At 42.0% G+C, this 26,162-nt stretch overlaps 1 protein-coding gene across 6 annotated transcripts in view; it reads right to left on the bottom strand.

Annotated features, from left to right (window-relative positions):
• The window catches only part of PRDM2 (PR/SET domain 2), a 119,297-nt gene extending 95,590 nt beyond the window's left edge, over positions 1–23,707 (bottom strand). For 4 of the 6 annotated variants that reach the window (XM_026519800.4, XM_048221961.2, XM_026519799.4 and 1 more), the window contains exons 1-2: positions 14,493–14,826; positions 8,540–8,613 (exon numbers count right to left, since the gene is read on the bottom strand). In XM_026519800.4, the coding sequence (XP_026375585.1) occupies positions 8,540–8,548 (9 nt within the window). In that variant the 5' untranslated portion in view covers positions 8,549–8,613; positions 14,493–14,826. Of the gene's footprint in view, positions 1–8,539; positions 8,614–14,492; positions 14,827–23,646 lie in introns of those variants that run through there. The other 2 variants (XM_048221962.2, XM_057305488.1) reach the window with 2 other exon arrangements.
• Between the last annotated feature and the right edge of the window lie 2,455 nt (positions 23,708–26,162).

The raw sequence follows: 26,162 nt of genomic DNA, 5'->3' as shown, positions 1-26,162 counted from the left end.
TGATGGGGTGCCCCATTGGGACCCATGAAACAGAGTGTACTAAACAGATAAAAAGGGGACACTGTCCTAGTTAGGGTAGCTGTGGGGATGGGGGTGGGGGGCATCTTAGAGAAGATCACACACACGGACACTGGGACTTGAAAGATGGCAATGCCCATGTGTTAAGGACTGAGCACTCCAGGGAAACATCTCCTGAGGAGACAAAGGGCTTGGCATGTTCAGAAACAAATGAGACCACTGTGGTGGGGTCAGAGTGAGCCAGGGAGAAAGCATAACCTGCAGAACCGTGAAGGCCGGGGCAGAGACATTGAAGTGTGACTGGAGTGCGACTGGAGCGCAGTGGGACACCATCAGAGGGTCTTGGGCAGGGGACTGACATAATATGATGGGAAGGTTTTCTGGTTTCCAGTCTCTTCTACATTCAACTTCTCTAAACCCCCCTGCCTTCTTGATCAATCATTCTATAAAGCATCTGGTTCAGAATTCTTTTTAAAAACTTTTGAAATAAAACCCAGTAGTTACTCTACTGGTTTTAGGTCTTTCAAGGTTTGAGGGAGGCAAAGTAAATTAGGTACCTGAGAGCTCTTCTCAACCTAACATAGCCCTTCCCTTTGTCCAAAAGGAGGGTTCTACTGCCTCCTAGTGAGTCTGTTCCCGCTGAGACACCTGCAAAATGTCAAAGCACCTTTCTCCATGGCAGCAAACTATGGAGCCACAGCCTCTCAAGTCAGACGGAATTTGTTCGGTCTATCTACAGCCTTAAGACAAAAAAAATTCTACTGGAAGAAATCACAGAAAAATCCTGACTTTACTCTTAAAGGTCCTCCCTGGTCCCTACAGGCTCCACTCTCTGAAGGCCCTCCTGCTCCTTGGGGTCTTTCACGAGTCAGGCTTTCAGCTGACAGGGCTCCCAGACCACTGATCCTTCTCACCCTCAATTCTTCCGACCAGTCAGTATCTTCTACCTCCTTCCGGGCCAAGTCCAAACCCCAGTTCATCCTTGAAGACGTTCCAAACAACTCATGCCCACTTTTCTGACTTCCTATATGGTCAAGATTATGCTGTATGAATACAGAATTCAAGGCCTGCGGAGAATGGTCCCACAGGAAGGTCAGCAAAGCAGTCAATGAGGGGGTTTCTGTGATAGCCCAAACAAGCAATGCCTTGCTCTGAACGAAAGCACTAACAGTGCTTAGAAAGTGTGTTATTGGGCAGAATCCACACTTGGTCAGTGGCTGAAAACAATAATGATCACGATGATGACACTTGCACAGTGTTTCCTATATGCCAGGCGCTAGCCTTTACGTTTATTAACTCATTCACTCTTGACCACAACCGTGTGGGGTGGCCACCACTACTATGTCTACTTAACAGGTAAGAAGGCAAATACTAAGGGGTCAAGTGACTTGCCCAAGGTCACACAGCTGGAGTGGCCAAGCCAGGACTGAAGGTAGAATGTGAGTCACCAGACAGCAAAGGTGAGGAAGAGCTGAACAATCCTATAACCTTTTTCTCTACCAAAGCATTAATATCAGAATAACGAAAAATATAAACCTTCTTGCCAGTTCCTTCCACAGTTATATAAGGAAATGTCATCCAAGTTGCTAATTCTTCTTCAAATTTCAGAAATACTATATTTTCATTCACAAAGGCAAGGGCCCAGATCTCACGAAAACTGCTGATTTACCTAGTAGAATACATGATTCAAAATGAGATTTAAGCGCCACCATTATTAAACACGTTAGTTTTCTAAACCATACATTCATAAATTGAAGTTTAAGTCCCAACACACAGGAACCACCTTACTTGGAAGTCTCTTTTTAAAAAGTCTGAAAAATCAAATTTGCATTTATAATGACTTATAAAAATGTAATTCTGTATTAATAATACGCTAAAACCGCAAAAGTGGTTTCATTTTTTATACCTCGTGTGTGTGTGTATATACACACATCTAGGACTAGAAAAATGGGGAAGATAACCTAAAATGAAGGATAAAAAGCCATCCAAGTTTTCACCGAATCTTTAGAAATACAATTATAAACATCCCGACACCTCCAACAACACGGATGAGTCTCAAAAACACTCCGCTGCTCAAAAGGAGACAAACACGAAAGAGCAAGTGCTGATGATGCCACTCGTGGGAAATTCAGGAAAAAGCAACTACAGGGACAGAAAGCCGGGCAGTGCTTGCCCGGCCCGAGGCCTGGGGGGCGGGGGGCTACCGGCACCGCAGCAAGAAAGAGCTCTCGGTCTAGTGGAAGTAGTCTACGTTGAGAGCAGCGCATGTAGGTGCTTGTCAAACTTAAGACTTAGACACCGCAAATGAGTACATTTAACTACACAAAAAGTATACTTCAAAGTAGGTTTTTAGAGTAAAATAGGGGCTCAGGGGTGGCTTAGTCGGTTAAGCATCCAACTCTCGGTTTTGGTTCAGGTCATGATCTCGCAGTCGTGGGATCGAGCCCCACATCAGGCTCTGCGCTCAGCGTGGCGTCTACTTCAGATTCTCTCTCCCTCTCCTTCCCACTCTCTCTCAAATAAATACATAAAATCTATAAAGTAAAATAAGTAAATGACTTCCACACTCTCCTCTTTAAATCATGTTCAAATGAAACTTCAATGGTCCCAGAAAATAAAGGACAAAAATACTGATGCCAAGAAAAAAAAAATTTTTCTTCAAGATTTTTTTCTGACCTAACTCAAGCATTCCTCTGCTCAAAACCCTCCAACAATTTCCCATCTCCCCAGGCAAAGTCTACTCTGATCTTGACAATGACCATGGAGCTGAGCCCACACCTCTCTGCCCACTCATTCCTCGTTCATCTGCTCTGCTCCAGACACACGGTAGCCTTAGAACCAGCCTGCTCCGCTCCCATACACACACCCCCACCTCTTACACAGATACCACTGGAAGTGGGAAGGTAACTCCGCTGCACAGCACCAGGTAGCATGACCCTGGCATTGGCTGCTGTGACATGAGGCTGCACGTACCGTCTGAGACAGGCAGAACGCATGGATATCTTTATTTTTAAAAATACAAACATAAGCAAGTTTTACTGGTATTTCATTTAAATTTGTTACTCTTTTTACATACACCACCCAGAAAATGACCGTAAATGATTGTATCTGTTTTAATCTATTTAATTAAAGCACCTAGTTTCTTAAATATTCAACGTAATCAAAACACTGAAGAGCAACAGCAGTGGCTGGCACAAGAGATTAGACTGAACATTGCTTCGCACTGAGAATGTGTCACAGTATATTCACACTAAGACACATATTATTCTGCAACAGACTAATGATAATCACCACAGTTAATTGCTGTTAGCAGCAGAAGATATCCGAGAAGCAGAGGGCTAACACTTCAAATTCTATGAACCACTCTTCTTTGTTTAAACTTGCAAACAAGACTCTCAGCTACTATTCCGGGAGCAAACAATGGGGGGAGGGGATGAAATAAGCTTCAGCTTATTGAAACAGCATTAAATTATGTTTGGTTAAGGAATGAGTATGACTCTAGTAACAGAGATGAGGACACAGAACAAGAAAACCTCCACACCGTCTCTGGAAAACAACAGTAGTCAAAGAGTTCTGAATCACATAAAAAAGTGCCCTCTTCCAAAAAGCTGGCAGCCCCATTAAATTGTCCAACTGAAGAAACTATCCTCAAATACAGTGTTAATCTCAATATTAAACAAGCATATTGCTATCCTCTTGCCCAATAAAGATAAAAGTAATGCTCTAAAAAATGGAAAACAGATCATGTCACTGTCCAGTGGCTTTCCACTGCAGTTCGAATAAAATACAAACTTCTTTCTATGGCCCTTAAGGCTCTATGAATCTAACCCCTGCCTCTCCCCAACTTCATCTTGTCCCAGAGTCCCTGATGCTTGCCAAGCTCCAGGCCCCAGCCTGTTCTGTCTGTCCCTGAACCAGCAAGCTCACTCCCACACCTCAGGGCCTTTGCACTCACTATTGGCTCACTCTACTGAGAATTTTCTTTCCCTGGATCTTCATGTATCTGATTCTTGGAGATCACTTGAGTCTCTGTTTTAATTGTTAGTCACCTCTTCAGAACAGCCATCCCTGAGCGTGGAATCCAAAGAACCTCCCCCTACCTTCATCCATCATTCTTTACCACATTACTGGGTTTCACTGTCTTCATGGCTCTTTTCACTACCTGAAATTGTCAAGTCTTCTGCTTTTCAACTGTCTCACTCTGACTGGGTAAGCTGCAGAGCAGAGCCCTTGCCTGTCTGGTTCACTGCAGAACCCACAACACACCGGGCTGCAGCATACACAGGAGGAAGGAGGGAACGAATGAACACCCAGAACAGCCAAGATAATGCAACTATGGTGGCTTAACACAGTTCTTGGGGCTGGATCTGCAGCACCCAGTGATTAAAAGCTGCTTTTGTTATTTTACTACATAAAACTTTTTAAAAGTCTGGAAGGCTAAGTCGCTAAACTGTTTTGCTAGAGGCTACTGGCAATACTGTAGATCACTGACCAGGATGTAGAGATGCTGCAATCATAAGCTACTATGTTGATAGAAAGTTTCAAATATCAGGAACAACTTGAGTTACCCAAAGATTCTTTAAAAAAAAAAAAACAAAAAAACCTAACTGTGACTCAATAAATCTGAAATCAAGGCAGTTGTATTACCTCATTAGGGCTAAAACTTACACAATGCGCCATATGTCAACTATATCTCAATAAAGCTGGGGAAAATTCCCTGAGGCTATACCCAAAATACTACAGTTCTCTTCTTCTCCCAGGCACCTCATAGGATTGCACTGCCCACCGTCCCCCGGCCAGCCCCTAACACCCTTGTTTTAGTTAAGTTAGATGTGGCCATACGACTACCCTAGGCTAACTAAATATGAGTAGAAGTGATGTATGTTGAGACAAAGCCTTCATCACCTCTGGTTCTTGAGCAAGTCCAACAGCAGATCACACAGGACGTGGAGCAAGAACAAGAAATAACAGGATACGCCACATTAAGCCCCTGGGCTTTGGGAGCTGCTTGTTTGCTAGCACAGCAGAACACAGCTTTTCCTGACTGAGACATCAGTATAGCACGGTGGCCAAGAAGCTGGGCTTTGGAATCTGACAAGCAAGGGAGTGAATCAGAGCTCTACCCCTTACTCTCTGAGTGGTCGTGGGTAAGCTATGGCCACCTCTCTGGGCCTTCATGCCTTCATCCATAAAATGGAGGTAATACCTACACTTCAGAGAATGGTTGCAAAGACTAAATGAGTGAGAAAATAACGTGTGAAATACTTAATGGAGTGCCTGGCATGTTGGTTAAGCACTCAGTAGACAGGAAGTGGTAGTAAACTCCAGTGTATCTATATTAAACTACCATGAGCATATTCAAATTATGGAACTTTGCTCACCCTTGATATTCTATAAAGTAAAACACTCTAAACTCTTTCTTTATTCAATGAGAAAGTCATTTTTAAAGTTTGGTATTCTCTTAGATAAATATAGGGGGGGATAAGGAGGGAAATAATGGAACATCTCCCAACTTAAATACTGGGATGAGGGTGGAATGCTAATGAAGCAAGGAAAGGGTATCTGTGATTTACAGCAGAGAGAAAAGAAAATGGGAGAATGAAGTGGAGGAGCAGAGTAGCGCTCCTCTCGCCTGCCAACCAGGCCTGCACCCGGCTGGAAGGAACAAAGGCTCACAGGCAAAGCAAGCGGAGTTCCAAGCTGGGAAGATAAGAGAAGGGCTAAGTGTTGAGTACAGAACAAACCGGAAGGGAAAGAAGGACAAAGAACATGTGGAGCCAGAGGCTTTGTGGAGCCTGGAGGTGGGGTGAGAGAGACAGCCTGGGGAGCCACCACACCAGGAGCAACTTGGAACACCACTGGTAAGACTGAGCAGTTCGGAACACTGCTTCAGTAGTCAGCTCCTAAAATACCGTGAGACTTCCGAGTCTGCTGTTTCCTCTGAAGAACCTGTTTGCAAACAATATGATCTGCTCACTCTGGGGGTCCTTCAGTCCCTAAACCTCACCCAGCAGACACATATGAATGAATGACACTGTGCTGCTGTCTGAAGACCATGACCACCATAAGAGAGAGATCTGACTGCTAAAATTCATGTAAGCACAGTTGCTCAGTCCCTAGAGAGGATCATCTGACCCTAACATCACCATTAAGATTTTAATTAAGAATCAATCTGGTTCAGGGGCGCCTGGGTGGCTCACTCAGTTAAGCATCTGACTCTTGGTTTCAGCTCAGGTCATGATCTCAGGGTCATGAGTTGGAGCCCTGGGTTGGGCTATACACTGGGCACAGAGCCTACTTAAAAGAGGAAAAAAAAAAATCATTCCGGTTCAGGTGCGCCTGGCTGGCTCAGCCGGTGGAACATGCTGCTCTTGATCTCAGGGTCCTGAGTTCGAGCCCCACACTGGGTACAGAGATTGCTTAAATAAATAAGCTTAAAAAAATCCATCTGGTTCAAGTTAAAACTTTTTTAATATCCAAATATTTGTGTAGTTACTTTCAAGTTTCTGATTTCTCATTTTCACTGGCTGAAAATGAGAATATAAGAGGGAAAAACATAAAATGCCCTGAAACAATTCTTAACTTTTAAGAATTACTGAGACAGTTGTTGAAAACACTCATCGATTTTATGCCATGACATAGTAACATCAAGCAACTAAAATCCCTCAGATAAGGAAAATATAACTAAAGATGATGAAAATTTTACTCATAAGAAGTGGACAATTTTTATAATCCAAATAAAAGTTTCATTACTACCAGACCACTTAAATTACATCCAAATCAGAAATGTGCTAACCATTAGAAACATAAGAGGACACTTTTCCACTGATATTTGGCATTTGGCATCAAAGGCAGTCCTCTGCAGATCTGATATTAAAACTTGTCAAAAACAAAATGAAATTGTAAAAGAGCCAAAAAAAGAAAAGGTTATGGCTACAACTCTTTCGAAGGGCACGTGGACTCTCTGAACACAAGGTCACTTGATATAAAAGGAACCATAAAGTGAAAGTGTGAGGTGTCAAACAGGTCAAAAGACGTTAGAAATAAAATATGAGTAGCCAAATACGGTGTAAGAATTAAAGCCTTACTAAGCCTACGGGTAAAGTTGTAGCCACCTGAAATAACTGACTGCTGAACAGTGATGCCCCAAAAGCAATGTCAATATTTGGATTCCACTCTGGAAGCGTTCACAATCGCTCTAATCCAGAATCCCAAGGCTCTTCTAACAACAGTTCCTAGGCGGAAGAAAAGTTCCTTTGGGTGACCAGGTTCACATATATATGGAATCAGTCTTCAGATAGAAAAATAAATGAAATGTATGACATATATAAGCACACAACTCTGATGAACAAGGACTATGAAAATCCACTCTGTTCTCTTCGCCCCTCCCCCATCTCACCATTTCAAAAAATAATTTGGCTTCAAAAGCATGTCAGTAGATCTGCAAGTTGTAAAATAATAGAAACCATGTGCCCCATGTGTTCACCAGATTCATTTTTTATGATGTATGGTCCTCCACATTAAAATAAACGTATTTTTGATAAAGGAAAGTAATGAAAAGAAATCAAAAGAATCCATTCCAAAAATTTCACATCTCTCAATGCAACACAGGACTGAACTTATTAAATGTGGCCACCCTAATAAAATTGGGACTCCAGTAGAAGCACCTGTAAATAATAAAAAGGTGTCCAAAATTTCAGATAATGAGGGACACAAAACGTTTTCAAGTCTGATAGTTTTAAGCTAAGCACTACAAATTAGACTTCACATTTTCAAGTTTTGTCTTTCATATGTTTTAAATGTGTTTATTACGATCTCAAAGGAGAGTGTTTCTAACACCCATGAATTTCTGTAACTACAAGTGAAACGATGTTAAGACCAGAAAATAAGAATCCTTAAAATCCTTTAGAATACATTAAGTCCACATAACTGATAGTACTTATCAGAACACCCCTGAGGCTACAGAAATCTCCATAGCTGAATTGTTTAATCCCCAGGTAGTCCCACACCCTCCTATAAGGAGAAACACATCTTACATTTTAATATCTGCCTTCTTTTTATTCTATCCACAGGCTTTCAAGCACAGAACGCTTATAAAGTTTCCCACTTGATCAGTTTCAGTCACTAAAAACAAATAAATTTCAAACTTCCCTTTTCATCCAATGGATAATTTGCAAAATAAAAAGTATTAAAAAGAAAAGCTCAATAAGCTTCAAAACAAAAACAAAAAATTAACACAACAGTGTGGCAGGGGAAAGGTAGTCTGAACAGAAAGAACTAAGGTCTCAAAGAATCACTCCCCGTGCAGGGTTCCACGGAAATGCCAACCCACGCCACAACAGTGCACACGCCACTCCACGAACAAACGCACACTATGAAAACAATGAACTGGTTAATGGTACTAAGAAACAGAAAACAAAATCTGGGAGAAATGAATGTGTGTGTTTTGATCTGTTAAAATTCAAAAACTGGTCTAACATCTAGGTAATGTATTTGTATAAATTCTTATTTTTAAACTCACCTGATTCATTTTCAATTCCTGTTGTGTTCTGAAAAGATACACACAACAAAGAAACTTCTTTGATTACATGAGCCCTAAAAAGAAAAACAGACAATTGTAATATGTACCTGCCTACAAATTTACAGGGATTTAAAACCACATACAGAACTGTAGGGTTTGCTCAAAGGGCTATTCATAAAGCAACTCCATGCCAGATCAAGTTCAATCTATGCTAAGAGCTTACTTCACAGATTTATTATCTACAATAAAATAGATTTCTTACTAATCTTTACTAGGCCTTCATTGTACTCTACAATTGAAAGCAGACTCATTAGAATGACATCCAATTTTTGCTGTGAAATTGCATCATTCCTAAGAAGAAACAGATTAGCTCTGTTAATAGAAACACAAAGCATTGCTGAGTAATTTATTTGGCAATGTAAATAAATGTCCTTCTTTCACTTATATCAATACTGTGTTGAATGCAAACACAATTAGACCCTTTACATTATTTAGTTTTTCAAGTTCCGGAAGTACAAAAGTGGATTGGCTAACATTTCCACAGGGAGGAACAAAACAAAACCCTTGCAGGAAAAGGCAAATGTTTTAATAAAAGCTGTTTGGAAAGAACTGCAATTATTCCTTTAAAATTTTTATTCAGTATATTTATAGTACACTGAAACGATCAGACAAAATCATTTCTTGTAAATGCGTATGACATACTTATTTCTAAATGACAATCTGTGAAGATGGTCCTTTCTGTCACAGACATCCTAGGAGTCACTGGAAGTCATTCACAATAAATGAAAGTTGTACCACTTTAAGCGGCACTTCCACAGTGACATTCTAAATGCTTCCAGCAGGTACACATACGCACACATACCATCAGGCATAGGTCTCTTATTTCTTCGTGAACTTGCTTTAATAGATTCTCCCTCCTTCCCAGATCCACAAGACTCCACTCGCATTGTACAACTTTTATGTTCTAATTGCTAATAAACCAAGGAACGTGTGACTTCTTGACATTCTTCATCTTAGAAGAATATATGGCCTGCCCACTATCATAAAAAACAGTGCTTTGACATTTTTACCCCAGTTCATTAATAAGGACAGTTTGGGGTTTTTTTCCCCTTGAACTATTTAACCACACTCACCTGATCACCTTTAACCATCAAAGGCACTATGTAAGTCAGGCAGGACCTGGTCATCTGAACTAGTTTTTAGTCACAATTGGCACAGGGATGGGGCTTGCGTCTTGTTAGAGAGCTCAGTGCTAGCCAGACCCATGTAAACTCTCAGTAAGGAAATACTCCGAGAATATGATTTCAGATAACTGGAGGGAGGTTAACCCATGAAGTCCATCCCTTTAAATTTTAATACTGAACATCTCTCTCACATATATTTAACATGCCTTTCTTTAGTATACATCTCCTATTGAGCAGAACCGATCCTTTTCTATGAGACTTAAAATCGTTAGGTAGTTAAACTGTGCATCTGGTTGTCACGCTGCCGCCTCTATCATCAGTGCCTACTGAATGCCATACGGTCCACCGGGAGGACGGTGACAACGGACAACTTGGCACTCAGAAGTGAATAAAATGTCAGCGATTTCACTTGCCCTCTTACTAAACTTTTATGGGTGGATTTACTAACATTGGCCACAGGGAGTTTTCTTTAAGGAACAGAACTTAAAAACTGCAGGGAAATGCAAATGCTATCATGAAAGATCTTTGGACAGAGCTATGAAGCTTTACCATTTCCTTCAGCTTGTCTCTCCTTCCTACGAGAATCATCAGTATCATCATTGCAACTATCACTTATGACCTGCCTTCTAAGACCAGCGGCACTGTGCTACACCTTCACGTAAGCCAGCCCAGCTGATTTTTACAGTGGGAGGTACTAGCATCCTCAACTCACAAGACAAGTTCACGGAGGTCAGGATAACTCAGCCACTCTCATAATGGGTTTCTGCCATAGCTTCTTAACCATATTTCACCAACTGTTTACTCCTGCCTTCCCTTAACACCTACTATGTGTCAACCACTGTTTTCAACAAGAAACAGAACAATCAATGCCCTCCTCGGGGCAGAGGGTGAAATAAACAAATCAGAAAAGTGGGCAGGAGGTCAGATAACAAAAGTGCTTTAGGGAAAAAATAAAGAGGTGGTAGGGAGAGGGAGATAAGGAGATAGGAACTACAATCTCTGTCTCTCTGCCTGTGACTCCAACAGTGAGGTCAGAGAAGACCTCAGTAAGAAAGAGACATCTGCGTAAAAGCCAGAAGAGCCAAGGTGGGGAAGGAGCATCATAAGGAAGTGAGAAACCCCATTCAGCAGCGGGCCTGGGTGTTTGCGGGAGGGCAAGGATGGTGACAGAGGCACAGTGAATGAAGGGGAAAGTGGAGGAGGTGATTCAGAAACGTGTGGGGAGCGAGATGGGGATGGGGGGGCAGGGGTAAAGTATGGGTTTTGCAAGGTAAGCACTGTTCACCAGAACGGCTAGAGCTCTTCCATCCAGGGATGGAAAGCCACTGGGAGGCTCAAGGTGGCACACCTGATGTGACTTGGGTTTAAAAGAGACCCTAAGAGAGCAGGGTGGGGACAAGCAGACCTTTCAGGAGGGGGTTGGCTAATGCCCTCACCTAGGCAAGAGACGGCGGCAACTTGGCCCATATAGTAGAAGAGAGGTGAGAAGTAATCCTGGATATATTTTAAAAACAGAGTCCCTAAGATTTGCTGTCAGAGTAGATGTTAGGTATGAAAAAAGAGGAAGTCAGGGAGGATACCAAGATTTTTATCCTAAGGACACCAAAGGATGGAGCTGCCATTTTCTTTCATCAAAGGAGATACTGCCTGCTTCTTCCCATCTGCTTGTCATTGCTTTTTTCCCCTTCACTTAACACTTTCCTCCTTTCCTTCCTCCCCTTTTGTAGTTGCTGGCTCACAGACACAACTCAAACAACTGAGATACCACGGCATCTGGCCTCTAATCCCAAAGAACTCAAAAATTAAAGTACTTACAACATTTTAGTCTTTCATTTGTTATCTCAATGAATCTCACTTTTTCTTAATAAAAAGTTACGACTTAATTCAGGTTGTTAAATGATTAATAACCTCTCTTACTTTCTGCCCTGTCAGTTCCCTCTTTGTCCTAATAGGAATGCACTCATCATTTCTTTCCAGAGAAAATGATCTTAACATCTTTTTTTTTTCAATGGTTCACTGTATACGTGTATACTTGGCCTCTCCTCTCCATCATTTCTAACTAATCCCAATTGCCAAAAACCAGCTTCTCATTTTTTTTCTCTCTTGACTCACAACATCGTCAAATCATGTATCTAAAATATTTTACAATGTCAAAAGCATTGCAAATCCAACACTGAGTTCTCAGATGGTATTTAAAAAATTAAATCCTTTACTAAACTATACTAAAAACAAGGGATGTTAAACACAAGAACTGAGAATCTGGCAGTGTCTCTCAACAGAAGACCACTGCATTTTGGACGGGGCAACTACTCCTTGTCTGTCTCTTCTGTTACGGCCACCTAGCACTGCCCTGCACCGTCAATGAGAGCAGTGCCTCTGATCATTTTGAAAATCGAAAATACCTACGCACCTCCCCAAATAACCTCCCACCTGAGAACCTCTCAACTGTAACAATCACATAACTAACTGCGATATGACAATATATTTTAAAGCAACTGCAGACTCTAAAAGTTGTTACTGAAGTAACTTCCTTAAGATTCCTCCAGTGCAAAACCCCTGTGAAAGCCACCTAGCAATCCTACATATTTTTCATATTCAGTGTTGAATTCAACAGCACTGTCTTCACATACCCACTTAACTAATATATTCAAGGTCCAAGTTTTATCATATGTGAGAACCTGAACTAACAATCCTATTAGTGTGGAGGCAGAGAGGAATCTTTCCATACCTATCACTGAAACTTAATAATTCTATCAAAAAATTTTTTTTCAAATGCTAACCAGTTAAGTGCCTCTGGTTTTCCAATGGTAAATACTGAAAATCTTAATATCACTAAGGCTTCTCCTACCCTGGCTTATGCCTTAGTTTCTTTTTCCGATTTCTATACCTGACCAAACCGCCTTGAATTTTTCTACATATCCCTTCCATTCCAGCTTGCTGACATTTATCAGATAAAGTACATAGGCAGATATACAAATTTAGAGCTTGTGAATTTTTATCACCAATTATACTTTGCTAACAGCATACATTCCTAGAAAAGTAAGAGCGTGGTCCTGATTTTACATATCTGTGGCTTTAATAATATATACACAGTTAACCTTTCAAGATACTGCTTCCAAATTCTAGGACAAATCATCCTTACAAATATTTAATTTAATAATGCCATAAAAATGATTTGATTATACATGATCAGTATCAATACAGCAACGATAATTAGGGTCTTTATTCCAATACTGGTTCCTTAAAGTGTCAGGACAACCTCAACAACTGTTAGTCTGCTGTCTCCTGACATGAAGCACCAGGGGCCACAAAATGGAGAGATACACCCGGTCCCTGCGTCAGAAGAGCTCAGCAGCCCCCCACATCTCGCTATCACCCATCCTCTAAGATAAGGCAGATTAAACTAGGGACGCAAGGTAACATGAATGCAACACATATAACAGGTTAAATTGTCACATCTGCCCTCTGTAGACTTGTAAAATCTACAAAATTATACAAGAGGCAGAGTAAAAGCAATAGCAGATTCTTTAATATTAGTTTAAATCTGGAAGGAAGGGAAAGAATTAGGAAGATAATTATTTGATCTGATTCGTATATTCACCTATAAGTCACTGATACCATTTTCCAATTGTTCTTCTGGGTCAGTTTAGCTCTTTTGGACTCTGTGGAAAACAATTAAATTTGCAACATTCAGAGTCACTGGAAATAAGAGAACTAGTATGGTATATCAAAATGTAAAAGATCATAAATGCACTAAAAACGTGGACTAGATGCAGACAAGTTTTAAAAATACGAATTTGTGAAAGAAATCTTAGAAAACTTATAGCCTCATAGCATAAGAAAAATATTCTAAAACTAATCATAAAGTAGATCTTTCATGGTAAATAAGTTATCTTTATAGCAAACAGAGAGATGATTAAGCTTTCAGGGGAGTAGATTTACAGTGTTTAACACTGATCTTAATAACTTGCTCTGACCAAAAGAATCTTGCAATCCAGAAACTTCTAGAAAAATAGTAAAAATATCTAAACTACACCAACTTCTCAAAAGCAGTTCTTATTAACTTACAAACACAGCTAGTGTTTTTGTTATTAAAAACTACCACTCATAATTCCTACCAGAAGAATGGAATCACCAAATTACAATCTAGATATGAATAATGAAAACATTCAGCACTTACTCAGATGAAGCAAAAACACGTAATTCATAAACACAGAATCCGCCCAGGAATTTGCTAAATGCAAAATCACTCATTTTCCTTTTCTAAGATAACAAATACAACTTCACAAAAATAATCATCTAGAACATCTAGTTTCGCACGAAAAAATACACCCCAACTCCCCTTTTAAAAGGCAGACGATATTACCAAATTAAATTAGCGGAAGTGAAAAATCAAACCTGATATGTTTATCATTTTAAGAATAAAGGTCGTGTGCATGTGTGTGAAAAGAGAAAGAGACTGAGGGAGAATACAGCAAAGATTCAGGGGTGTGAACTCTTGCTTATCAAAACCGGATGCTCACGTCTCTCCGCCTCTAGAACAATTTCCACCCAAGGCAAAAATTGTTTAGCGGAGTATATCATACAGAGGAATTTCCCTACCTGCAGAGTAAGTGAGGACATACAAAGAATAGAATGCTCGCAAATTAACCTGGTATTTCTCCCATTTTAATAAAGCAGTCTCCCTCAAGTGGCACAGAACAACGCGGACAAATATCCCAGGGCCTGATTCTCCAAATTCTTGGAACAGGGTGTCGTGAGACACAAACCTAAATAAGGAAGCAGAGTCCAACGAATTTACTCCAGGTGGGAGAATCTGATCCTGACAGCAGGCTGCACACAATGGAGGGGAAAAACAGAAGTCTGTTGTTCTGAATGGCTTCAGAGCTGCAGAAATCCAATGAGAAAATGAGGTTGATTAGAACTTTTGTTTAAAATATGTAAGTTAGGGTGCCTGGGTAATTCAATTAGTTAAGCATCCGACTCTTGATTTCGGCTCAGGTCATGATCTTGGGGTCCTGGGATGGGGCACTGGGGTGGGCACCGAGCTCACCGGGGAGTCTGCATCAGGACTCTCCCTCTACCCGCCCCCCCCCAAAATGAATAAATAAATCTTTAAAAATATATATATGTGAGTTAACACAATAGAAGAATGTTAAATAAGAGATCTGCAGATGTGGTAGGAAAGTACTATAAACCCAAAGTTAGACTATAGCACTCTAGGGGTTTTTTCCTTCTCTAGAATGTCCCTACAGAAAAAAAAAAGAGAACGAGAGCGAGAAAGAGAGAAAATCAAGAAAACTTTTTCACAAAAGACTGCTTCAAGCAGTCATTAATAAAGAGCTGGCTTAGCAATAAATGTATAGCAAATGCTGATTATTTACCACTTATGTGGTTTATGTTATGGACAGCTATTAACATATGCTCTCCTTTCTTCTGATTAAATTTATAGATCTATGTCATTATGTTGCACTGAACACAGAATTTATTACATCATAAATTTCAGGTTTTGTTTAGGGTTGCTACAAAAATCCCCTCTAACCCCACAATTTAAAAAACTCAGTTTCTCTAAGGAAGTTAACACATATTACTCTCACTTTATTTTTTTTATAGATTTTTTTTTTTTTTACGATTTTATTTCTTTATTGGACAGAGAGAGAGACAGCCAGCAAGAGAGGGAACACAAGCAGCGGGGGTGGGAGAGGAAGAAGCAGGCTCATAGCGGAGGAGCCTGATGTGGGGCTCGATCCCATAACGCCGGGATCATGCCCTGAGCCGAAGGCAGACGCTTAACCACTGTGCCACCCAGGCGCCCCCATATTACTCTCAATTTAACATGTTACTCTGATATTCTTCCTCATGGCACCAAAAACAAAAGTATCACTGTCGGGGCGCCTGGGTGGCTCAGTCGGATAAGTGTCTGCCTTCAGCTCCCATCATGATCCCAGGGTTCTGGGAATGAGCCCCATGTGGGGCTCCCTTCTCAGTGGAGAATCTGCTTGTCCCTTTTCTTCTGCTCCCCCCCCCCCACATATGCTCACTCTCACTCTCCCTTTTTCTGTCTCAAATAAATAAATAAAATCTTCAAAAAAAAAAAAAATCAGTCAATTTTCTTGGATGAAGTAATTCCATCCAAACAAAATATCCTTCAACTAAGAAGTTAATTTCCTTTCCTTATTTTCAAGACTAATTGACAAAAAGTATAGATGTAAAAATCCACATGAAAAGATGGGTAGGTAAGAACACAAATGCTCTCCAGCCAGTCCCAGCTCCGTGAAGAAAACTGTGCCCCACTCAAGATCTGTAGTACGGCTCAGCTCCCATCTCTCCGAGTCCAGCGTAACCAACCGCTGACTGTACATTCTCCCAAACAGCATTCAAATCAAAGAAGTTCCTACAGAATGATACTTTTTCTGATATTTCCCTACATTAGACATGTAAAAATTTCAAATTATTTTAAAAGGAAAATTAAGTCAATTCTTTCCTAACACTCAAATGTCAAGCTTCCAACTCAAACACAAAATTTCTAAAGCAAGATGCCACATCCTCATTCATTTCACAATCCCCGAAATAAAATGAATTCTCAGTTGACCACTTTGAGTTAATGTTTCTCCACTGGCGTTGCCAATACAGACGTTACCTTTGTGATTAAACATTTAAAATTGAGAGATTTTTAGGAAGCCTACAAAATACTTCTGAATTTCCTAAAAAAGGAAAGAAAACTGCAACATGGTGCCCAGCTCCCAGCACCCAAGTATTCATTTTCTCACACAAAGTCTCTCTAAGCATTAACAGTCACCTTACTTGTGGCTGCTCGGAGCTTTTTTGATCTTGCCTACACAATAAAATACATAAGAAAACTCATCTTCCACGAACTACACATAAATGACAAGACTTCCTGAATTCACAAGTGAAGAACCTTAAAGCAAAATTGGAAGTTATCCCAGACAGACTGACAATTTCAACTATATTTTGCTAAGATCCCAGGCACACTTCTGTCGCTACAAGATTCGAGGTCTTCTCCCAAGAGTTTATTAAGGTATTTATTATTCTGGTAGGGAGTGACTCACTCTACTTTAAATAAAGTCTGAGGTTTAGGGTCTATCCTCTAAATGTGTAAGTACTTCTGTTCTCAAGAGCATTTAAAAATAATAGCAACACGTACTGTTTGCAGAGCAATGCTTGTGTGTTGCTCTGCAGTTTAAGTAGCTCCAGTACTACGTTAAGTTTTTATTTTTTAAGGAAAGCAGGATTCCAAATAAATTATTTGTAGTTCTTGTTTCAAGGTAAAGATACATTCCTCCCCACTTACGATAAAAAGAATGGGGGGGCGCCTGGGTGGCACAGCGGTTAAGCGTCTGCCTTCGGCTCAGGGCGTGATCCCGGCGTTACGGGATCGAGCCCCACGTCAGGCTCCTCCGCTGGGAGCCTGCTTCTTCCTCTCCCACTCCCCCTGCTTGTGTTCCCTCTCTCGCTGGCTGTCTCTATCTCTGTCAAATAAATAATAAAAATAAAATCTTTAAAAAAAAAAAAAAAAAAAAAAAAAAGAATGGAAGACTGTCTCTTGGAACTATCAGCAATGGTAAACCAGGGAGCGGGACTCAAGTGAGGGTCTGTGCAGAGCAGCAGTAGACTAAATGGGACAGTTCTGGAGAGGTTTGAGTCCCAGGTTAAATGCAAACTTGTGGGGTGGGCTCCCCAGATGCCATGTGAGGAGTCATTATCCCACCCAGCCTCCCTCCCAAACCACCCCAAAAGCCCCGAAGGTCTTTAGGGAAAGATTCAAGAGGAATTATTTAAAGGCAGAGCCCACGAACACATGCAACGGAGACCAGGGCAGGAGCCTGATTTCCTGACTGCCCATCAGGAAAGCAGCTTTGGCCACCTGCGATGAGCAACGCAGAGCCACAAGCAGTTTCTCACTGAGGAAGGCCGCAAACAAAATAATGTCTAACAGTTTAGAAAGATTAAATTGACAGGAAAGAGTTGGCGGGGTGGGGGAGAAGGGCAGTCAGAGAGACTGGGACCAGGCGAGTTGGTTAAGTATCCGAGATGATAAGTGATAAGGGTATAAGGGTGTGAACCACAGATGACAGCAGAAAAGAAACAAAAAAATATGACCAATACTACACCCAGGAAGAATGGACAGACTGTGTCTTCTAACTGAACAGGAAGTAAAAAGAGATGGTGAAGAGGAGTCCAAAATACGGAATGTGACTGATGGAAAAATGAATATATTTTCAAGATAGAGCAGCCAGGAGTAGGGATGATATTTAAGTGGACGGTGGTGAGCTCCATTTTAGACTTTGGGGAGAGAACAGACATCCACATGGAAAGCTGCATCCGTCAAATGGAAAAAAACAGCCCTAGCACAGACTGCCTTCAAGGCTGGGGATGGAGATTTAGAAGTCTTCAGCCGCAAGGGGGTGCCTAGGGAAACTGCCAAAGGCAAAAATATCCAAAGAGAAGAGAAGACTAAGGATTTGGCTTTGTGACAGGCATGGAAGTGACTAGAAAAAAACGTGTCCCCTCTACCATGTTGGGGGGTGGGGGAACCAAAAAGCCTAAGGACTCAGAGATAATTTGGAAGGGTTTCTCTCAACAATAATTTTGCCATGTTATCCCTCAAGACCTATTATATTAAAAGAAGTAGCTAAGAAAAATGCTATTAATATTTTTGAAGAAACCTATAAGTATCTCAATTGCTTTCGTTCATCTATTCATCACAAAACATCCCAGTGAAAGAAAGAAGTAATCGTTGTCCCACTTTACAAATAGGAGGAGGAGAGGATAACTGACCTGCCCCACCATTGCCAGAAATCACGCAAGCCCCTGTGGTGATCTGTGATATGCATTATTTCATACACTGAGGCAGGGCGCAATTAAATTACTAGGGGACTGCACTGACACAATACTTACCTCCCAAAACAGGTAAACTGACTCGCTCAATGTCCTCTAACAAATGGTAACAGAGCTTCACAATCAAAAAATCTGAATTTATCGCCAGAGAGACCACCTTCTTAAAACTCCCATTTTCAGATGTACTTCAAAACTTAAGGTCTTTCGGAATTACAGAGAAGTCCCTAAAATAAGCCTCACGAAGTAAGAAACGTTAAGAATGTCGTATTTATACTGTTACTCCAAATTATGCTTAATTTATACTGTCTTAATAACTCCTTGGGTAATGCACAGGATTCATACTGAAGTATGTAAGGGTTTGGTGAATCTCAGATTTCTTTTCAATGTTAACAGCATCATTTAAATTACTTGAAAATGCCACTGAGTTTTCCCACCAGAGTTTAATGTAGTCTTAGTGGAACGACTTACATGCACACGTAAAAGCTGTAGGTTTTACCAATTCCCAGACAGGCTGCCCACAGTAATCAAACTAACAGTTGCACTTCGCTTTACATATTTCAGGCAAGCTGTGCCAAGAAGTAATTTAGCTCTTTCAAAGCAAAGCCTATCAGATGATTTATTGCAAGAGCTACAAAATATTCTTTTCACCAAAATGGCTGGCAAATATATAAGTAATTCAGTGAAACCTCCTTTACTGCATGTTCCAAAAGACTAATAAATGAAACACAGCATAGGTATGACTTGAACCAAGACTCTAAGAATAAATACTATACAGTAGTGAGAAAAATAGTGTAAGCGTATTTCACTCCAAATGAACCAGATTTACTATATACAATAACGAATTCACGCTTCAGGGAAGTGGGGGTGGGGAGTGAAAGGCATTCCCTTTAAGAAAGAGTATTTAAATAACACATGCATTCATTCCAGTCCAGTGAAATTATGCAGGTATTCCGTAACTGAGAAAGCCACCCCATTACCAATGTGGTCTAACAGGGCAGCTCTTATCTTATGTTCTACTTATCACTGAGTTCTAACTAAAGATCACTTATGCCACAATAAAAATTCAATCCATGCTATCTATACTTAAGGCTACAAGGGAAGATCTGACAACCTACACTTCTTCGCCCAGGGGAAGTTGCATTAATGATGCATGTATGCCTTGAAGATCAATAGTGATCTTTAAGCTATAAAGTAATAAGCTAAAGTTAGATAAGTACTTTAAAAGTAAACTATTTCCTCAGGACAAATTCATCACTTTCAGTGCATAACCCTGAATTGGTTGCAAAAAAAAAAAAAAAGGAGGAGGAAGGAAGGAAAGAAAAGAAAAAAAGATTTCAGAAAAACTAGTCTGGCCTCTACCATCAACCTTCAAGGGGTTGCTTCACTGAGTCTCATTTTCCAGAAGACAGTTCTTCCTGTGCTATGCACGTATAATAGACCACAAGCTTACATGATTTACCATGCATCAACTCTATACAAACTTATTTAAATCTATAATAATTTAACCAAATACAGGGAATGTTGATCCTATGCCATGAAAACTCTTTCTTCATAGTCTCCAGGTTATCTCAAATTGCATTATCTCTTGCCACAGAACTGATGAAAGTAGACCACTCAGGAAGATCATAAAGACACACACAGGAAGGGACAGCCACAGGCCAGTTAAGCCCATTCCCCCGCTTCAAGGTGGATTTCGTGTAGACCATGGAGTCTATTCTTACAGTTCTTTGACTAAAGACATTCCATCAACTGCTTCATTGATTCCACCAGTCAGATGGGCCTTCCTTTAATGCAGTAGTTGAGAACTGGGTCCGCACCAAGGGACATCTGGCAAGGTCTGGAGACTTGAGTAGAAGTGCAGACTATAAGGGAGTGTCACTGGCATCTCACAGGTAGAGATCAGGGATGCCACCAAATATTCTGCAGTGCACAGGATAGCCCCCCAAACAAAGAATCATCCAGCCCCAAATGTCAATCGTGCCACAGTTAAGAAATCCTGCTTTAATGGAACCAAAGTAATGCTTTCAGGAATGGAGTCCATAGCTTTCAGTCACTCCAGGAAGATGATTTTAGCGGCTCTCATTATAAACTTCTAACTTCAAAAGGAGAGAGCCAGACCTCTAACCAAATGCTAGGAGGAGTGACAGCGTAACCAATGGGCACCACACACACCACGGAGTGATGGCCACACGTCAGCATTATCAGTAGTAATGACTGTCAGGTAATGTCCCCATCATCTGGAAACTCCCTGTATCTACACATCGACACACAAGTTTGACAATCCCCCCCCCCCCCCACTGTCCACCTACTCCTTTTTCACTCCCACTATGGAGTTTTCTCATGCAGTCCACAGGCTTTTTTTCTCTGCCTGGGTATTAAAAATAGCATGAAAAGCAAGTTGGAAGACATGAAAATAGTAAATAACCTAAGGTGCTTTCCATCCCGGAAAGTCTATGATTGAACAAGACTTAAAAGGTTTGTAAATCAGATCTGGAACTTGAAAAGAGATCGGCAGCTTAAAGAAACAGTCCCATGAATAAATAAACATCTAACGTAAAATAATCATCAAAAGAATATGTGTGCAGATATATATATGGAACTGCACAGACCCTGCTCAGGGGGAAGAAAATAAAAGGAAGCTGAAATTGACTGCTGCTTCTTATAACTGCATCGGCAGGAAAAATACATATTTAGAGGCTAAAAGACAGAATTTACATTTTCACGTATTTTTTTTTAATCACAAAACTTTAAAATTCACAACAGAAAAACCTAAACAAATCTTAATGAAAAGAGAATCTCGGGCTATAGAAACCTTACTGATCAATATGGAATTGATAAATAATGGCCCACCCATATATTATACAGCCACTAAAAATCATATTGAAGAATATATAATGGCATGAATATATGCTCCCAATACAGTAAGACAGGTTATGAATAATATACACAATGGTATCAATTCTGTATAAAATATACATAAAAGTGAATATACACAAGAAATACACACATGCACAACAAGAGAGACAGGAAGGTGAAGAAGTATGCCAAATGTTAACAGTGGTTATCAGAGGAGTGGGAAGATTGGGGCTGATTTCCTTCTCTGTACTTTTCTCTATGTTCATATTGTCCCACAGTGAGAATCGTTTGTTATGTTTTGTACTCACAAAACGAATAGATTATTACAAATACAATGTAAACCGTATTGTTTCAGGAACTGTCCACAAAATGAGAAAAAACAAATCCGAATATGCCAACTTTTCAGAATCAACCTTCAGAATCAACAAAAGCTAACTTTCACTGAGTGGTATTATGTGCCTGGTATTTTTCTGAACACTTCAAACGTATTAACTTTTTTTTTTTTTTTTAAAGATTTTATTTATTTATTTGACAGAGAGAGACAGCCAGCGAGAGAGGGAACACAGCAGGGGGAGTGGGAGAGGAAGAACCAGGCTCATAGCAGAGGAGCCTGATGTGGGGCTCGATCCCATAACGCCGGGATCATGCCCTGAGCCGAAGGCAGACGCTTTAACGACTGCGCTACCCAGGCGCCCCCGTATTAACTTATTTAAATCAAACCAAAAAAGATATGAAAAAAGAGTCCTGGAAAAACAGAAGCTGAGAACCATCTTAGTCTCACTATGAATTTCAATCTCGGTTTCCACAGATTGAAATGAGGGGGCTTAATAAAATGATCTTTAAAGGTCCTCTCCGGGCTACAATGAGATTCTACACATGATGAATACGGTTGAATTGTATCTAAGGAAGCTTCTAGAAAATGATGGGGCAGCTGCAAGCCATCTCAAAAACAAAACCCTCTAAAACAGAACATGATTATGTGTCTCAGTTCCTCCTCAATATTTGTACAACAAATTTCATAACACGTTAAAAAAAATGGTGAGGGCCCACATTTTCCCAATACTTGGCCATAACTGATCGATTGGATAGGAAGTCTGGTATGGGAGGTAAAAAATTCACTGAAAGGTTGCGCTTCCTGTTAGCTTATCGTTGCTTTTAACAATAAACCTGTAGTAAACAAAAACTTTATGAAATATTTCAGTCGTGTTCTGGGTACGACCATTTCAGTGTCTGATTAAAGGGGCCCAAAGACCTACTGGAATTCACCAAAAGGCGTTCCACTTATGAAATAAAACCAAAACCCCAATACAACACTGAATGGAAAATGAGGGGCCAGCATGAATCCCCTTTCTCAGGGGAAATTACAGCTGCGTAAAGGAATTTGGGCTTCCCCGTTAAATTGTGGGATTGTTCCCGAAACTCACAGCCCGACAGAAGGGGGCCAGTTGTGGTTCCGCGGTTCACGCATGGGTCGGAAGGAAGCACCGAGGTTTGGGCATATCCTTGACCTGTTAGGGATACTTCGTGTCTGACTTGCCACCATCAAAAATAGGTTCGTTGGTATCTTTGGTAGCAAAATTAATACATAAGTGCACGTCTGTTAAAAACAAAAACAAAAACACCGGTGGGTCTGCGACAGAAACAGTAAAGGAAATAATTTCCAGGTTTAAACCACACAAAAACTATTTAGGAAACACAAAGACGCAAGACACAAAACAAATTAAGAATGCAAGTGTGAAAGACACATTCGCGTTGAACACAAAAGAGAAAAGCAAAGCGACTGGAAACTGGCGCGGCCCTGGGACCCCGCGTGCGCCTTCCCCGTCCGGGGACGCGGGTCCCGGGTGGACTTGCAGCCGCCGCCTGGCCCCGCCGCGCACACGCGTCCCTCTGGCGGGGCGCGCGGCGATCCAACGGCCACAAAGCGAACCGCACAACTTCGCCGCGGCGGGCCGCAAGGTCGGCCCGAGGGCTCGGGCGCGGGAGGGACGAGCGGGGAGCCCCGGCGGCGCGCGCCTGGCTCCGGGACTCCCGCCGGCCCGGGACGCCGGGTCCTCGGAGGGGGCGCGTCCGCCCGCCCTCCCGCCCAGTCCCCACGGGTCGCCCCCTCCGCCGCCACAGCCTCCTCGCTCTTCGTGGGCAGGGACGGGCGTGCCGGCGCCGAGCCCGCCACCGTCCGGGAAGCCGCCCGTCCCGCCCGCCCCTTACCTGCCCCCGCCGTGCCCCGCGCCTCAGAGCGCCGAGAGCCGCCGCCCGCGCCGCCGCTGCCGCCGCTCCGCCCGCCCCGGCGTCCGCGGCCGCGCCGACGCCATCTTGGCTCCGGTCGGAAGTGACGTCGGGCGGCTCCCGCCGCGGACCCGGGAGCCCGCACCGCCCGCGCCGTCGCCGAGGGCCGCGACCCCGGGCCGCGCCGGTCCCCGCCCCCCCGGACGCACACGCCCGGAAGACCCCGGGCCGCTGCGGCCGCTACCCCGGGCCGCGCTGCCGCCCTTCGGACTCACGCTGGCCCGGCCACACTGGCGGGGACACCGCGGACTCCGGCGGCCAGCGCCCACGGCTCGCCACGACCACTCTGACCGCACCAAGGGGTTTGAATTTTGCGCGATTAAAAGTTACTACAGGAATCCGCAGCCTTTGGAGGGAGAAAAAAAATGGGTTATCCCTGAGTTTCTGTCAAATAAACATAGATCCCATTGTTGACTCATCTCCTAAGGACCAGTCTAGCATCACCCAAAAAGCCCAAGCGCGAAGAGGGCAGATACACCTGGATTTATTTGCTTATTCATTGCGAACAAGTATTTACTGCCCGCCCGCCATGTGCCCGGCTAGCACTGGTCTAAGTGCCGCAGCTACCTACGGCCCAGAACATGACCTTGGCCTTGTCCTGGTGGAACTTACTATTTACAAACGAGGGAGCAAATCGATAAGCGTGGGTGGGTAGGAATAAATGCTGTCGAGGAGGAGGACAGCGTTGAATTGGAGATGTCTTGCAGGCAGTTGGAAAGGAGTCTGGAGTCAGAGAGAGAACGTTGGAGGTTCTCGCATGTGGGTAGTATTGAAAGCCGTAAGCGCTTCAAGATAATCAGGAAGAATCAAAATGTAATGGGTAACATTAGGCCTCCGTGGAAAAGGCCCACCCTGAAGAACAGACATTAAATTAGAGGCAGGTGTGCAAGACCATTTATGTAACTGGGGTTTAATCTTAAGAAAACATGATGTGTCATGTTAATATTGCAAAAGGATCATGTAACCAATGACCTAGTCAGGTATACTTAAAAAAAAAATCAAGGTAACTTCATCAGAGTAAATTTCATCGAGGCCTTAAAAAGTGACAGGGTCAGCACAGAGACTAAGGAGGGAAAAAAATCAAACCTCAAGCGTTTGCTTTTTTCTGCTATCATTCAAGGGAAAGAGACCCTAAATCTGGGAGATACTCCTATCCATGTTCCTAAAATAGTGGACTCTGCTGTGGATCAAAGCAGACATCAGACTTTCCATCTCTTCCCTAAATCAATGTCTTGCAACACGATCCACGCATTAAAATTATCTGGAGTATCTGCAAAAAAAAAAAAAAAGAGAGAGAGAGAGAGATGCCACCATTCCATCCACAAAACACTGACATACAAATGAAAAATTAAAAAAAAAAACTCTATGCCATCTGGCATTCAATAGAATGCAAAGGAAAATAAAGGAACATCAGGTTAGAGGCAACATGGTGACATATAGTAGACATCTATTAGATAACATCATGCCAAGACAGGGTTGACAGAGTAGTCAGTGGTGTCCTTCCATCGTTAATCTAAAATGACTGGGTGTATTAGTTTCCTGTGGCTCTTGTAACAAGTTACCATAAGCTGTGTAGCTCTAAACACCAGAAATGGATTCTCTCACAGTTCTAGAGGCCGTGAGTCCAATACCAGTATCACTGGACCAAAATCAAGGCATCAGCAGGGCCACATTCCCTCTAGAGGCTCTAGCGGAGAATCGTTCCTTGCCTCTTCCAGCTTCAGGTGTCTGCCAGCATTCGTAGGCTTGTGGCCACATCACTCCAGTGTTCCAGGCCAGCATCTTTAAATATCTCTGTTCCATCTCCATATCACCTTCTCCTCTGGGTGTGCTCAGATTTCCATCAATGTCCCTCTTATGAGGATATATGTGATTGCATGTAGGATCCCCCCAGATAATCCAGGATAATTTCCCGTTCTCAAAACCCTTCACATAATCACATCTGCAAAGACCTCTTTCCACATGGGGATTAGGATGTGGACAAATCTTTGGGGGTATTATCTAGCCCACCACACTGTGTATATCCTCCACTCTCCTAAATTACCCCCTACCCAGCCACTGCGTATTTTTTCCTCTGTGTATTTTTCTTGAACGTGTTTATATTTTTCAACCTGCGCCACTTGTCGGGATAAATACGTATATTTTACCACCTTAATCGAAAAAAGATGCTATCTGTCGAGAACACAATGTAGTTCCATGGGTGTTTATTATCTGTCCGATATGCTAAATATTACTCTTTTGCCTTGTTGGAAAGGTAAAATATATCGCTAAAGGATGAGGGAAGGAAATTCAGACATTTTCATCACGTCTCAGGCAGCTTCTATACTGGGATGGAAGTACAAAATGCACTCTTTGTCTAAATCTACAACACGAATGAAACTCCCCTCTACACAGGTACCTCTAGTATAGGTACTGGCCAGTTTTGTCCTTTGGGGTGC

This window comes from Ursus arctos, unplaced genomic scaffold, assembly GCF_023065955.2.
Source record: "Ursus arctos isolate Adak ecotype North America unplaced genomic scaffold, UrsArc2.0 scaffold_32, whole genome shotgun sequence".
Lineage (NCBI taxonomy): Eukaryota > Metazoa > Chordata > Mammalia > Carnivora > Ursidae > Ursus > Ursus arctos.
Note: the sequence above shows the minus strand (reverse complement) of the source record. Positions and strands in the feature narration are given on the sequence as shown.